This window comes from Eucalyptus grandis, chromosome 1 (genome assembly GCF_016545825.1).
Source record: "Eucalyptus grandis isolate ANBG69807.140 chromosome 1, ASM1654582v1, whole genome shotgun sequence".
In the NCBI taxonomy this organism is placed as follows: domain Eukaryota; kingdom Viridiplantae; phylum Streptophyta; class Magnoliopsida; order Myrtales; family Myrtaceae; genus Eucalyptus; species Eucalyptus grandis.
This window is the reverse complement of record NC_052612.1, coordinates 19,065,680-19,080,704: the sequence shown is the minus strand read 5'-3', so window position 1 is coordinate 19,080,704 and position 15,025 is coordinate 19,065,680. Positions and strand designations below refer to the sequence as shown.

The window sequence follows — 15,025 nt, the reverse complement described above, 5'->3', positions numbered from 1 at the left end:
CCATGTTCTACGCTGCCAATCTGATAATCTCCTCCACCTTCTCATCAGTCAGTTTGAAGACAAGATGGGTAGTTTACAGGTGATCGCTGGGCCTATTGCATTGTATTGGCTCGGCAATAACATGGTTGGGTTGTGCTCGGGCTAAAGTTGGACTGGCCGAGCTTTCTCAATTAGAACGTTGCACAAGCCCATCCATTTGTCTTTCAAACCAAACTGAAACCAAATTGAAATTTCGTGTGTTTTCGGTTTGGTTTGGATAATGGAAAAATATCTGTTCTTTCTTCTGATTTGGATTATTTCAATTTGGTTAACCAAGCTAGACCGAAATTTTCAACAAAAACTGAATGTCCAACTTAAAATCTCTCTTCTTTCTCATCCTATTATAGTGTTGAGCAAACTGCCAATCAACTGATCAACTCAACAAGTCTTCATTGCCTCGACGCTTTATCTCGATGCTTGCACCGACGGCTGAGTTTTCCGCTATCATTTGTAACCATCAAGTGCTACACTCCATTCACTGGACAAAGCAGCACCCGGCTCAATCAGCCCAATACCGAAATCTGTAGGATTCATGCAATTTTTGTTTGGTCGATCATGTGATCTTTGGTGGACTTGGACTTTTCAATACCACAATGCTGTAAGCCTGTCATATGTTTGGGCCGCTGGTCCGCCATTTGTGTGTGACAAAATTTCGAGACATTCTATGTTGTGGAATTAAATTGAGAACGTTACTCTAGCAATTACACTACAATAGCTGCCAATAAGAATAACTGCATTTTTCTTTCAAATCTGGAGAAATCCACTCGTTGGCAAATCACAGTATGTAGACCGCCCACGTGCAATTGAATCAAGAACGAAAATGAGTAACATTAACCCACAAAAAATCAGCATGCTATTTCAAAGAATAACGAGAAAGAAATACCAAGAGCGACTAAGTGGCACCCTCGATGGTACCTTATAAGCTCTACAACCACTCGATCAGGGTGTTCTGATCTAGTCATAATTGCTGCTTATCTCAAGATTGAGGAGCGATCAAGATCATTTGAACTTGCAATCAAGGGCCTTTAAACCAAATAACAGTACTAAGCGTGGAAATTTAAATATTCTAACACTCCTCCTCACACTTAGTCTGGTCTTTTGCCTAATACTAAGTGTGAAAATTTAATTGGGAATGCAAATAAAGCTCTCAAGATTCGAACTCGAACCTCCTAACTCGATATCATGTGAAGATTTTATGGGGATCACCGTCAACTATTTTAAAACTTAAAGTATTAGATGAAAACGTGATTTATTATTTAAATATTATAACCATCTCTTTTCTACTATTGCCTTTAAGTTGATATTTCAGATTTAGGGATGTGAGATCGGACTGACCTTTCTGTTTTCTTCTCATCTGTACCCGAATAAATTTTTGGTTTGGAAACGTTCTTACTCCCTCTAGAGCCCTCCGAATGGCAGGCCACGCGTCCTTTCCGTCCAGCTGCTTGCACCTTCTCAACGCTGCACGTAGCTTCTTCGCCGACTTTTCGGCCAAACAAGACTCCCCCCTATATAACCCAGATCGCCCTATTGTCATCGTCATCACCATCGCCAATTTCCAAATCGAATCTCCATCAAACACTCATCAGATTCAAGCGAAAGCATAAGGGTCATCGAAGGTTGACATCCGATGGCGAGCGACGAGTTCAGGCTGGTGTCTCCGCCGATCGACCGCGAGGGGAAGCTGCCGAGGAAGTACACCGACAACGGCCAGGGCGCTCTCAAGAGCGTGTCTCCGCCGCTCGAGTGGTAAAAACGTTACCCGGCAAGAGCCGGGAATTCAAGCGGATGCGTTCATTCAGTCAAATCTGCAGATCATTCTTACGTTATTCGATCTTGAACGCGTTGGATTAGGTACAACGTGCCGGAGGGGACGCAGAGCCTCGCCCTCGTGGTGCAGGACATCGACGCGCTCGACCCTAGCAGCCCCATCGTCCCGTGGACGTGCTGGGTGGTGGCAAACATCCCGCCGCAGCTGAAGGGCCTCCCCGAGGGCTTCTCGGGCAAAGGGCACGAGCATGGCGGGGACTACGCCGAGATCCAAGAGGGGAACAACGACCACAAGGTGCCGGGCTGGCGCGGGCCGAAGCTCCCGTCCCACGGGCACCGCTTCGAGTTCAAGCTCTACGCCCTGGACGAGAAGCTGAACTGAGGCCACAAGGTGCGTATGGCACGACACGATACCTGTTCAAACGGAGCTCGGTATCTCGAAGCGATGGAATCGCGCGTGAATGCATGTTTATGTCCTGAGTTTTCATTTTCAGGTGACCAAAGAGAAGCTGCTGGAGGCGATCGAAGGGCATGTTGTCGAAGAGGCCGAGCTGATCGCTACGTTCTGAGGTCGAATGTGGTGATAGATTCTTGTTATGTATACTCGCAGCAAGATTTTGAATAATTTAAGGTGATCCGATGTCGAAAAAGCGATGTGAAGGTGTTTCCATAGTGAAATTCGTCACTGATCAGAGGTGATCGAGAGTACTTTGTATGCCGACGACCTGTTGGCTCTTTTTGTTTTGGGCATTTCGACTCGATAAGTCGCGGGGCTTGCCAGATGATACGAGCACGAAACTGGCCCATGGATAAAGCCCATGATAGATATATAGGTACTGGAATTTAGGCTCCGAAAATGATTCGAAATAATTAGTTAACAATTATGTTTAAATATTTTTGTGAACGGTGACTATACTTTTATTGTGAAATAAATGCAGTTTTGCCTGCTCACTAAAGTCTATAAATGAATATGGAGACGAGAGAGAGAGAGAGAGGCGAAAAGTGTGGAAGGCTTCGGGGGGTTTGTCAAGCTTGGAAAAGTCTCCCTTTTGGGTCTGCTCTCCTTCGGACCTACATAATTTAATGCCCACAAAATAGAATATTCTGGGAACGGGCCCACTTTATATTAGGTTGGGGAAAGGGACACGAACAAAGCTTAGAACTTTCAAATAGGGCAACTATCCCAAAAAAATCTTAAATTATATTTAATTTTTTTTATCAATTTGTTTTTAAATCTTTTAATTTTATCAGTAGAGTTCTAAATCTTTTAATGTTTTGTTGATTATTGAATCAATAGATCAATTTTAATTGAAAATCATTCACATAAATGTTAACTAACATTGACATGGATAATTTTTAATAATATCATTATATATTTTTATATTTTATTAATTTTTATGATTTTATTTTTATTTTTATTCTTTGCTCTTATAACCCTAAGTTGGCGAGGTCGCCAACTGACTCTCATCGGCCACAAACTAGGGTCATTGGCCATGAGAGATCATCATGGGTCAAGTAAAGGTATTGGCCTTTGCCCATGGCCATGAGTAAGAATCATCATGTCCTCACCGGTCACAAGTAAAGGTATTGGCCTTTGCCCAAATTTAGATGAGGATCGTGACTTGCACCCTTTGGCTGGCGAGGGCATTGCGATTGCCCTTGCTAGCCACAAGTGAGTTAATTGAGCCCTCACTGGCTACAAGTGAGAGGTCATCGGCTTTGCCAGAACCTAGCAAGGATCACGATGCCCTTGCCACATTCAAGAGAGGGTTTGGGTTTTGGGTGAGGGCCCAACAGCCCTTGTCTGTCATAGGCGACTTCGCCGGTTTAGAGTTAAAAAGGAAAAAACAAAAGTAAATAAGTAAAGATAAAAATTTTAAAATATAATCAGTACTCGTTTTCCATGTCTTGACGAGTCATCCCAAAGACTTGCCGGGATAGAATTTACGGAAATTGGGCGTTGATGAATCGAGGCACTGCTACGGGAAACTTCCTGGAGAAAAAAACACAAAAAAGATTTGAGAAATTCACGTGCGAATGGACGACCGTTGATTTTTTGTTGCGAAATTCAGTGCGACAAGGCGAGATTCCTATACGGTGTTGCACTTGGTCAATTGAATTCGATGCTTTCGTTACCTCGAGAGCGGGATTTCATTATTTCCGTCGATCCACGTTTTGCTTTGGCGAATATGCAGATGGTATATAGATGATATCTTTCCGCTTATATTCCCCCGTCATATTTCTGAACGAAAACCATGCGCCAATCTTTGACAAAATCGTATCAGGTTATCTCCAGGAAGGCATCGGGCAATTTTGTTAGGTATCCGAGATGATTTAGTGTAGTCAATAGAAAAATTATCAATAACTTCTTGGTATAGGATTTCATTTAGGTTGCATTTAGAATCTTGATAGGATAATAAAATATCATATTCGGTGTTAGGTGACGTACCACAGGATTTCTATTGTGTTGTTGTGTAGCAAGAAGCCCCGAATCCTTGATTTGGTCAGGAAAGACTGCACTGCTCTGTCGCCTCAACAAACAAATAAACCCAGATATATCAAGAAAAATGGTGGGCGAAAAATGTGGAATTCAAGTCGTTCCTTCATCGACGAGCAAAACGCTCCCGACGGTCATCTTTCTTCTTATCTAATCATGGCCTAACGTTTCCAAGAATTATAGGTCAATAAATGCGCCCGAGAGAGAGAGAGAGATTTGGCGAAGCTTGGATGTTTCGTTGTTTTGATGGACTCGAGGGAGAGAAACTTCTTTGATGTTGCTTCGAGGGATCGCAAAGCGACGTCGCTATCCCTCCTCGTGAATCACCCTGCTTCTTCGTCCCATTCCGTATGAAAAGTCTTGAACCATGTTCAAAGTCAATATATCTCTTACCTTCATCCGGAAGCATCTACCTCCCAAAAAGGGTCACGATCACGCACGAATTCCCCAACTTAGAATTTGACCATGGCATGTTCTCTTCGCGGCCTTCCCAGAGCTCCAATCCCCTCGTCATGCGCGTCAAAGCCTTTCCGTTCTCGATGGGTTCATCGTGTCACTTCACCGCGTATCTCTCTCTCCCTCCTTTTGTCCGTAACTTTATGTTCTTCTCGTCCGATCCCACTTAGGAATTGTGAATCCAATTGGTAAATTCACATATATTGACCACCGAAAGTTTTGGATTAATTAAATTGTCAATCCAGATTACAATTCCAAATTGAGATTTCGTCCAAAATTTACGAAGAAGACGAGAGATGGTGGGGACCGTGATTGTAGGGGCACACGTGAAAAAAAGGAGGAGGAGTCGGTGGATTCCTTTTCCATAAACATCGGACTCATGAATTTAAGGAAGGAGTCGGTAGATTCCTTTTCCATAAACATCGGACTCATGAATTTAAGGAAGGTACGAATAAGCGAAAGAGGTTAAATTAGCGAGTCTTTGTTGGAAAATAAAATAAAAAAGAAATAAGAGATAAAAGGAGCAAGTTGGATGAATCAAAACAGCAATATGAAAAAAACAAAGATTTGCTTCGTCATGAAATAAACGAGACATGAAAGGATATTAGGGTTTATGTTTACACTTTACTTATTTAAGAAATAAAAAAAATAAAAAAAAATAAAATAAACAAAATATTTAAGAAATAAAAAAAATAAAAAAAATATACTAATGGGTCTCCTTACCTTAGAGCCAGGAATCGGATTGAAAATCACCGGTTACAAATTGACATCGCCCAAAACTGGTCGGTTGGGTTGGATCCGACCCTCGGTTGAGGCAGCTGTAAATCCTCGCCGACTCGGGTCTTCGTCGCCTCTAATAAAACTCGCCTTCATTGACAAATCGGCCACCGTTTCACACTCCCCATCCGTCCTTCATTCGTACAGAGAACCTTCGATGCGCTTTGAAAAACCGAGCTTTGGACCAGCATCGTGCGTCTTATTCTAATCCAAAATGCGTTGATATTCACCACCTATAAAGAGGAATTAGATAGCACCGGCTAGACCATTTTCTCTGAACATTCTCTCCTCTCCGATCCTTTCGCTTCCAATTTCCGGCAAGTCGAAGCTCGGCGCCGCCCAGCCATGGCCATCCCGCAGGCCTACGCGTCCCACCTCCCGGGGGTGCCGGACTGGCTCAACAAGGGCGACAACGCGTGGCAGATGACGGCGTCGACCCTGGTCGGGATCCAGAGCATGCCGGGCCTCGTGATCCTCTACGCCAGCATCGTCAAGAAGAAGTGGGCCGTGAACTCGGCCTTCATGGCCCTCTACGCCTTCGCGGCGGTCCTCATCATCTGGGTCCTCGTCGGCTACCGCCTGGCCTTCGGGGACCGCCTCGTCCCCATGTGGGGCGAGGGCGCCCCCGCCCTCAGCCAGACGTACCTCATCGGCCGGGCCAAGTTGCCCGCCACCGCGCACCACGACAGGCCCGCCGTCGAGCCGTTCTACCCCATGGCCACCCTCGTCTACTTCCACTTCCAGTTCGCGGCGATCACCATGATCTTGCTCGCCGGCTCGGTCCTCGGCCGGATGAACATCAAGGCGTGGATGGCCTTCGTCCCGCTCTGGCTGATCTGCTCCTACACCGTCGGTGCATTCAGCCTGTGGGGCGGCGGTTTTCTCTACCAATGGGGCGCCATCGACTACTCCGGCGGCTACGTCATCCATCTCTCGTCCGGCATCTCCGGGTTCACCGCCGCTTACTGGGTAAGTACCGAATTGAAAAGGGCCAAGTAAGTTTAGTTTATGTTCAATTAATTTCAAGAAAAATCGAGGCCTCGATCTGTCATGAAACCTCGTGTCTCTGAACATATGTCCATGCACGTCGTCGCGCCCGCCCAAGCTTTCCATTCCGGGACCATCATGTGGAAAATCGATGGCACCTCGAGCTCAGAACAATATAAAAACCAAAGATAGAATAAGAAAATAAACGTCGCAAAATCTTGGGATTCGATTCGATGCTCTAATTCGATTTCTAATGATTTGAACTGCCGGTGACGGTGTTCCAGGTCGGGCCGAGGCTGAAGAGCGACCGGGAGCGGTTCTCGCCGAACAACGTCCTGCTCATGATGGCCGGGGCCGGCCTGCTGTGGATGGGCTGGTCCGGGTTCAACGGCGGGGCACCGTACGCGGCGAACATCACCGCCCCCGTCGCCGTCCTCAACACCAACATATGCGCCGCCACGAGCCTCCTGATCTGGACGTCGCTCGACGTCGTGTTCTTCGGGAAGCCGTCGGTGATCGGGGCGGTCCAAGGGATGGTGACGGGCCTGGCTTGCATCACGCCTGGAGCAGGTAGCAAAGATATTTCGTCAATTTATTTTCTCAAAATATTTTTTTTTGGGAAATTAATTAAATGGGAGGCACGATTATGATTTGGAGTTGACTAAGAATGGCAATAAATTTCCAGGTGTTGTGCCATCGTGGGCGGCTATAGTAATGGGGATACTTTCTGGCAGCATTCCATGGGTCTCCATGATGATTCTTCACAAGAAATCCAGTCTTTTTCAAAAGGTAAATATAAATAATTTTAATTCCTGCTTATTTACAAAAGTGATTTGTCACGGTCAAATACATATCAAGCGTATATAATTGCTCTAGAGTTTAATAATGAGAAAAATACCAAAAAGTACAATTCACTTTTGACCTCGATAATTGTCATTTTGCATCTTGTGCTTTATATTGGATGCCAAATTGCATGCCCTCCCATGAGTTAGCAACTTAGATTTATTTGCATAATCGCCACTTCCCAAATTACCCCCGCTCTCCTTTCAAGTCCCCCAAACTTCCAATGCAAACCCTACGTTCCCAGCCACGCTGACCGACTTCAGCCACTTCCATCCGCGGCCGTCACCTCCGGCCGCCATCCGCGCCTCCTGTGCTGTGGCCCATACTTCATCCTGCGCCATATCTAGCATTGTTGCCGGCCCCTCTTCCTTAAGTCGAGGCCGCCAATCTCCTCTAGGCCATGGACGAAAGAGAGGGACGACACACTTAAAAGAGAAAGAGATGGGCGCTGGCGATGATAGTAGGATGAGGTTGCCAACAACAGCGGTGGCGGCGGTGGCGGCGGCGGCGATTTGATGACGGCCGGTCATGAGGCATGGGTGGGCTGGATTGTTGGAAATGGAGGTTAGCATTTGTGTTGAGTTAGTCAAGTTGATGAGAAATGGCATTTTGGTCATTTCGTTCAGGAGAATTATTTCACATTGGAAAGTAAGGTTTTTATATAGTAGAGGGTATAAAGTTGCATTGCGGTAACACGTGAAGAGGGAATTTGATATTTTTTCCCACTAGCACTTTCTATATTAGTGATTATGGGTGGGGGAGAAGATGAAAGTGACGCTTGTTCAATTTTGTCAACTGTGCTGTTTTCCTCGTCCTGCTCAATTATTGATGGTGGCTTGGCAATGCCCAAGTGGCTGTATGCGTTCCCATTACATTCCTAATTTTTGAACGGTCCGCTCTTAATAATAGTAATCTCTTGAAAGTTGAAAAATTATCGAAAGCGTTTTAAACTTTATCATATTTATATCAATCTAATCTTGATCTTTTTAGTTTGATTAATTTAATCCTTAATATTTGACAATTTATTAACCAAGTCTTAAACCTTTAAATTGTGCCAATCTAGTTTTAAAATTTTAAAGTTTTACCAATTTAATCATTTCAGTCAATTTTGACTAAAAACAGCTAATGTGACAATTTAATTAGTATCGATCGTCTTATGTGGTATAATCAATGTTAACTAGGATATTTTTGCATTTTTTTATCTTTAATTTTTCTGAATTTTATTAATTTTTTTTCTTTGTTCTTTTCTTTTTTCTTCCATCCTTGGGACGATGAGATCGTTGGCCACGGGTTAGGGCCTCTATGCCCTCTTGGCCATTGACCTAGGCCCTCACTTGGGGCCTATGAAGGCCACGATGCCCTCACCCATACTAGGCAAGGGTTAGCTAGCCTAAGGTTGGAAAAAAGAAAAAGAAAAGAAAAAATAATTTAGAAAATTAAGAAAATTTTAAATTTTAAAGATTGCAAAAGTTATCTACGTTAGTGTTGCTCATGTCATATAGGACAATCAGTGCTAACTAAATCATTATATTAACTATTTTTGTTTAATATTGGCTTGAATGACTACATTGTCAAATTATTGAATAGTTTGTAACTAAATTGACATAATTAAAAAGTTAAGGTGAAATTTGCAAATTGTCATATCATTTATTATTAAAAATTGACTAAATTAAAAAGGTTTAAGACATAATGAGTTCAAGTGCAATAAATTTAGGACTTTTTTCTTCTTTGTAATTTTTCCCTTGAAAGTAGGTTGAGGGATCAAGATTTGAATCAAATACATTGAATATTTCATTTATTTAAGGCAAATGATTATTGTCATTTGTCGGGAGTCGGATACAATAAGGTCTGATCATAGTTTCTTTGTTAACAAACAAATAGCAATTTAGGAAGATGTAAAAGTTATGAGAACTTGTCTGGTCAGAATAAAGCTTCTTGATCCAAAACAAGCCATAGATGGTAGAACAAGAACCATAATCTGACTCATGTTTTGCGGCGACTCGTGATCAGGTCTGGAGGATTAGAGAGATCTGGAGAACGTAAGAGAGAGAGAGCTTTTTCTCAACGCTTGTCTGGTCAAAATAAACGACACGCTCAGGCGACTCGTGATCAGGTCGACGACACGCTAGGCGTGTTCCACACGCACGCCGTTGCCGGATTGCTGGGAGGGCTTCTCACCGGGCTTTTGCCGAGCCGCATCTCTGCAATCTTGTATTGCCGATCCCGAACACAAGGGGCGCATTCTATGGCGGCTCGGGCGGGGTCCAGTTCTTGAAGCAGGTCGTCGCAGCCTTGTTCGTGATCGGGTGGAACATATTCTCTACGACAGTCATTTGTCTCGGCATTAGGCTGTTCATGCCGTTGAGAATGCCCGACGAGATGCTCATCATAGGTGACGACGCCGTCCACGGGGAGGAGGCTTACGCGCTTTGGGGCGACGGAGAGAAGTACGACCCCACGAGACACGGCTGGAACAACCCATCGTCTCATGGAGAGGAGATGATGGCGCGTTCGCCCTATATAAATGGCGCTAGAGGCGTGACCATTAATCTGTGAGCTGATCGCTTGTTCTCGCTTGATCGTGCAATGCGCGGACGTGCTCTTCGAGGATAGATGGAGTGTATATAAACGTATCGGCAGTGCTAGAATTCCGGGCTTCTCAGGAAAGTTGCTGTAATCAAACCTTACATGACACTCTTACTGTTCTTGTACGTCTGTGTGTTTTGGTGAATAGAGAATCTGAAACAAACCAGTTGTCCCCCTCAACCTCTCTCACTCGAGCATTAATCATACCTTAATACTACTCGGTTCGACACAGCGAGTTATGATTGAGAACATCAGATGATCCGAGAGAGTAAATGGATTACAATGATCATTCATGTTCGCTATGATAATCTTAAAAATTCATTACTTGAATTTGCAACCGAGAAAATGGCATTATGCGGTGCAAATAAGAGTACCATGATCTGCGCCTGGTCGTCGTTGTCTTTGGTGTTTACCTCAATAGATGTAAGGACCACGATGTAAGGACCATGGCCCCAGTGCTTAGCTTGTCGTAGTGCCAAACTTCAAGTTTTCCGTCTGATATCTTCGAGTACTTGCTGCAATTGTCGGAAGTTGGGAGTGTGCAGGTCGAACGAAGGAGGCTGCTGGAAAACGATGGACGCCACCCGGATCAGAATTCTCGCTGTCAATCCGCATATACGGAAAGTCTCTTGCTCTGGTCGGAAATCAAAAACGTGAAGAACGTACTTCCATCCTAGCCATTCTTTCTCCTCACATCTGTGATTCTCCTCCTGTGTTGCTCGAGACATAACGTGGAAATTATCTCATGGCCATCTTAATGGTACAGACTGGTTACTGAATATTGATACGGTTCATATGTCACGAGCAGATAGTACATAAAGAGGGGAAGAATAATTCGTAGAGGAAGAAACCTTCAGAAACATTTCCAATGGGACATCGAAAACCAGATCCACTTCATCCGCATTCAGCGAGGGCGTGAAATCTTCTATCTTGGCGAGTAGGCCGATGACTGGTATGACCTCGAAGAGATGCTGTTTTAAGTGCAACAGTGAGGACACAAGTGAATAATTGAGCACAGATACTGCAGACAGCAAGGGAAGAACTTATCATAGTACACCTGAGAAAAGAAGGGTTCCAAATTAGCAACGACTTGAACCAATTCCGGGTCCAAGCCGATCTCTTCTGTGGCTTCTCTTAATGCGGTCGCAGCGTCGTCCTTATCACGTTCTTCCATCTTTCCACCCGGCAATGCAACATCTCCTGTTTCTCGTGACACAGAATCATATATTGTCAGAACTGAACTCTAGAGGTACTGCTAATCAAGGCGATTAATCTTGTTCTTGCAGAGGATGAAACTGAGGTATTCTCAGAAATAAGCAAGTCGACAATGTTAGTATCTGTTTTCACCTTACAAATGAATTGATTCATAATAAATTAATTGACCAATTGATATGCTGCTTTACGGATTTTTTACTTCAGAAATGTAGAGATCATTGATTGGAACATGAAATCTAGCACGGCCATATCATTGAGGGGTCAACTGGATACTTTGTCCATTCTCTATATTCATAATTCGAATCCGAAACAAAACTAGCAAATATCTTCGAAGGGTACGTGACATCGACACAAAGATATCTTCGTTTATATCACATTTCAAAACATAACCCGTCGAATGACAGAATTGTATTAGCGCATAAGCAAATGATTATGCAACGATCTGTACGAGGCGCAGAGTTCATATATACCAGGATAAGAAGACAGTTTCATCGATCTTTTAGTAAGAATGACTCGAAGCTCTCCTCCGTGGCCTTCAAAGAGGCACACCAGGACGGCAGCTCTTCTCTTCCTCCTCGGCTCGATGGGACAGCAACAAATGCCATCTCGAGCACATTGGGATTGATCATTTGCCCCATCTTTGGATTTTGTAAATAGATCGCCACTCTTCTCTTCTTTGTGGTCGATTTCTAGTCCTAGCGGCAGCTCGTACTGTCGGAGCCGGTTCGCGAGTTCTTGAAGCGTTTCGCTAGCCACTCCTGAAAGGTTCCCCATGCGTGAGTTCCGAGGTCATCTAGCATCCCGAATGGCTTCAATTATATTGCAGATATTCCACCTTTTACGTGCAACTTGTCTGGGAATATCTGTTATCTGTGGTAGCCATGGCTAGAATCTAAATGGTGAAATTCTCATGGAATTTTAAGAGTAGAATCTCACTTTGGTTTGTTACTTGGCATGAGTTCGAAAGTGTTCCGCTAAACATTACGGTGGATAGACTCAGCATGACTCATCATCTTGCAGCAGAAAAAAGAAAAATCTTCTGCCGATTAGCATCTGTAAATAGGCATCTCGCATTAAGTTCTCGCACATGCAGGTCGCAAGACAAGCGTCACGACTGATCGTGTAACCACTCCTAATTTAGCCCAGTGGAAGGGGGAATATCAATTTCGAGCACTGGACATTAATGCTAACCAAATAGGCATCGCGACTCGTCCTTCCTTACTCGAACTCGAATGGAATGCAAGGCTCGGTTTTTGATCAATGGGAGGGCAAATCGAGAAAGATCGTGGAGAAACCAACGACGGCAGGCCCACAAACAGAATCTCTATGAGGAAAACTTAGGCTCTGTTCGGTAACCATCGAAACAGGGCTAAATTCTGATGTTTTGTTCCCAAAATTAATTTGGGCCCAAAATCGCGTTTGGTAAAATTTTTGTTCTCTGGAACAAATTTGTTCCCGAGAATAGATTGGGAGTAGAATCAAGAATAAAAAAAAAAAAAAAAAAAACGTGATTCTTGTTCAGAGAATTAGAAAAAGAATCAAAACCAACTATTTTCTTCTTTTTCTTCTTCTTCAATTGCGCGCGGTTGTTGTCCGCCACCACCCACCACCGTTTGCTGCCGTTGCTGTAGGTCGCCGGCAACCGGTCCGGTGAGCTCGCCGGAGGCAAGCTCAACCTACCGGCGAGGCTCGACCTCACTAGATTTGGCAAGGCCAAGCCTCGTCGGGGCTAGGCAAGCCTCGCGACGCCCGGCCCCACCGGTGGCAGGTGGGCCTCACCCGGCCTCGCCCGGTGGCCGGTGGGCAAGCCTCGCCCGGCCCGGCAAGTCGGCTGGCCATCGGCGAGGCTTGGTGACGAGGGCCAACGACGCTCCGGTGAGGTCACCGGTCCTCATCTGGCCGGCCGCTAGTCCGGTGACTGGCCTAAAGAAGAAGAATAAGAATAGGAGAAAAAAGAAAAAAAAAAAAAAAAAGTATAAAAAGTATAAAAATTATTTAAAAATTAAAGAAATTAATTTGGAAGAATCAATGAGTATGATATCAAACACAGTTTTATTTCGAGGAATCGAAATTTTGGACAGTTATTAAACGAGCTTAAAATCTTTATAATTTGTTTAGGAAACGAATAAAAAAAAAATTCATATCAATCGAATCTACTCCACGAGAAAAAAAGTCGTTATCAAACGCGCCCTTATAGAATCGATCAAGTAATTGAGCACAATTCTAGCTGCTGCTATGGGAGATTGAACAGGATGTACATCGGAGATGGGCTAGGCTGTCATGTCGGACCCTGTTCCATGTTCAATTCTCACGATCTTGTACCTGAAGATATCATCCATTTTGGAGGTAACTATTCCTCTCTTTTTCGCGCCGATATGGCGCCAAGTAGGCTCGGCGAAAATTCATTGGAAGATGGCCGAAGCACATCATTTGGAAATCTTGGAAATAGATATGTACTCCAATGAATTATTGGGTGACATGGACACGTTCAATCAAACGGACACCACGAAACTTTACCCAATTCTACGGTGATGCAATGCCCAACAATGGCCACATGGATGAAAGGCACTAGCATCTTGACTAACCGAAAGTTACAATTGCTTTTTCGGATGAGAATTTGGAATACTTTTTTGCGAGTTGTCGGGAAGGAGAACGGTAGCGAATTCGCACCGGCATTCGATTGCGATGGAACCAAGGCATAAAGAGACCCCTCAAAGGGGAAAAAAGGGGAAATCGAAAGGTGAGAGGTGTAGTTGAGTTATCTGAAGAGGTACTTTCGATCTCGGGTTTGGAATAGTGTCCGATATCATGTCCAAAATTCCGTACAAGAATATCCTAAATGCCACATCTTGGCGTGAGGAGATACATAAATGCTAAAACTTTCAAAATGTGCATTTAAGTACCAAATTTGGAGAAGAAAGGAACATTTAAATGCCAATGGTAAGAATTTCCGATCAAATAACTGACATAATTTTTTTCAACGAGAATTTTAAATGATGTGGCATTTCCTCTTTAAAAAAATTATCCATATAAACAGGATGAACGACATCACACCATCCACGTAGATTATGCAAGACGAAACAAGAGGATGTCGTTTTAGCGAACCACGCCAAAATGACGTCGTTTTGCGTCCTGACTTGATTGTGCTACACTAATGATGTCATATAGTTAAGGCAGGGTCCACAACTTGCCGTTCCTTCTCATGCTTGCCCTTCACGCTCAATCGCCATTCTAGCTAAGGCTATGTCGCTGCTTGTTGTTTACTCATAGTCGCTCGTTGCTTACCATTGTTGCTCACTCAATCAAGTCCATGATGTTTTTTTTTTTTGACTTGGTAATCCACAATAATATAAACGCGTGCCTTCTCCTTTGCTTCGTTGAGAGGAATTTGAGCCTTTGCTGAAGATCCTACTCTCCATTTCCAAGATTTGGCGGTGAAATGTGAGGGCAAATTGAAATTAGGGCTTAGGGGCCTTCAATTGGAGATTTTGGCCGATTTAGGATTTCTAATTCAAGGAACATGGAGGACGATGTCATTTTAGATAAAGATTGCTGAGTGGACATTTCAGTGAGCCATGTGAACCAATTTTATTAATAAAATAACACCACGTCGGATTTCTAGCAAACCTCGTTGAAGTTGGCACATAATTGTCCATTTTTTTTTTTAAATTAAAGTGACAATTAAATGTATTTTTTGGAAGTTTTGGCACTTATGTGTGTGCCAAGTTGTGGCACTTGGGATGTTATTTGCCTTTGGAAATTCAAGTTGGCATGAACATTTTGAGCTAGATTGTGAGGAGGTAATTAATTGTCCATCTTTCGTTCTCAATGTGTGGAATGCTATTTGTTGGGACC

At 43.8% G+C, this 15,025-nt stretch overlaps 3 protein-coding genes across 4 annotated transcripts; 2 read left to right on the top strand and 1 right to left on the bottom strand.

Annotated features, from left to right (window-relative positions):
- The first annotated feature begins 1,565 nt into the window (after positions 1-1,565).
- LOC104425032 (UPF0098 protein aq_1250) lies at positions 1,566-2,546 on the top strand. The gene is made up of 3 exons (XM_010037631.3): positions 1,566-1,788; positions 1,894-2,200; positions 2,304-2,546. The coding sequence occupies exons 1-2, from the start codon at positions 1,670-1,672 to the stop codon at positions 2,189-2,191; spliced, it is 417 nt and encodes a 138-aa protein (XP_010035933.2). The 5' UTR covers positions 1,566-1,669; the 3' UTR covers positions 2,192-2,200; positions 2,304-2,546.
- A 3,038-nt stretch (positions 2,547-5,584) lies between these two features.
- On the top strand, positions 5,585-10,135 carry LOC104425115 (ammonium transporter 2 member 1). Its single transcript, XM_010037740.3, is given in 5 exon segments — positions 5,585-6,508; positions 6,811-7,096; positions 7,212-7,315; positions 9,483-9,549; positions 9,552-10,135. Coding segments are annotated over 5 exon segments (1,455 nt in total). The 5' UTR covers positions 5,585-5,884; the 3' UTR covers positions 9,926-10,135.
- On the bottom strand, positions 10,073-12,020 carry LOC104453161 (nudix hydrolase 15, mitochondrial). 2 transcript variants are annotated; one of them, XM_010067688.3, is made up of 4 exons: positions 11,641-12,015; positions 11,013-11,155; positions 10,807-10,926; positions 10,073-10,665 (listed from the first exon to the last, which is right to left on the bottom strand). In XM_010067688.3, the coding sequence occupies exons 1-4, from the start codon at positions 11,942-11,944 to the stop codon at positions 10,438-10,440; spliced, it is 795 nt and encodes a 264-aa protein (XP_010065990.2). In that variant the 5' UTR covers positions 11,945-12,015; the 3' UTR covers positions 10,073-10,437. The 2 variants fall into 2 exon arrangements, with proteins under 2 accessions (XP_010065990.2, XP_039166551.1); XM_039310617.1 differs by having other exon boundaries at positions 10,524-10,729; positions 11,641-12,020.
- Between the last annotated feature and the right edge of the window lie 3,005 nt (positions 12,021-15,025).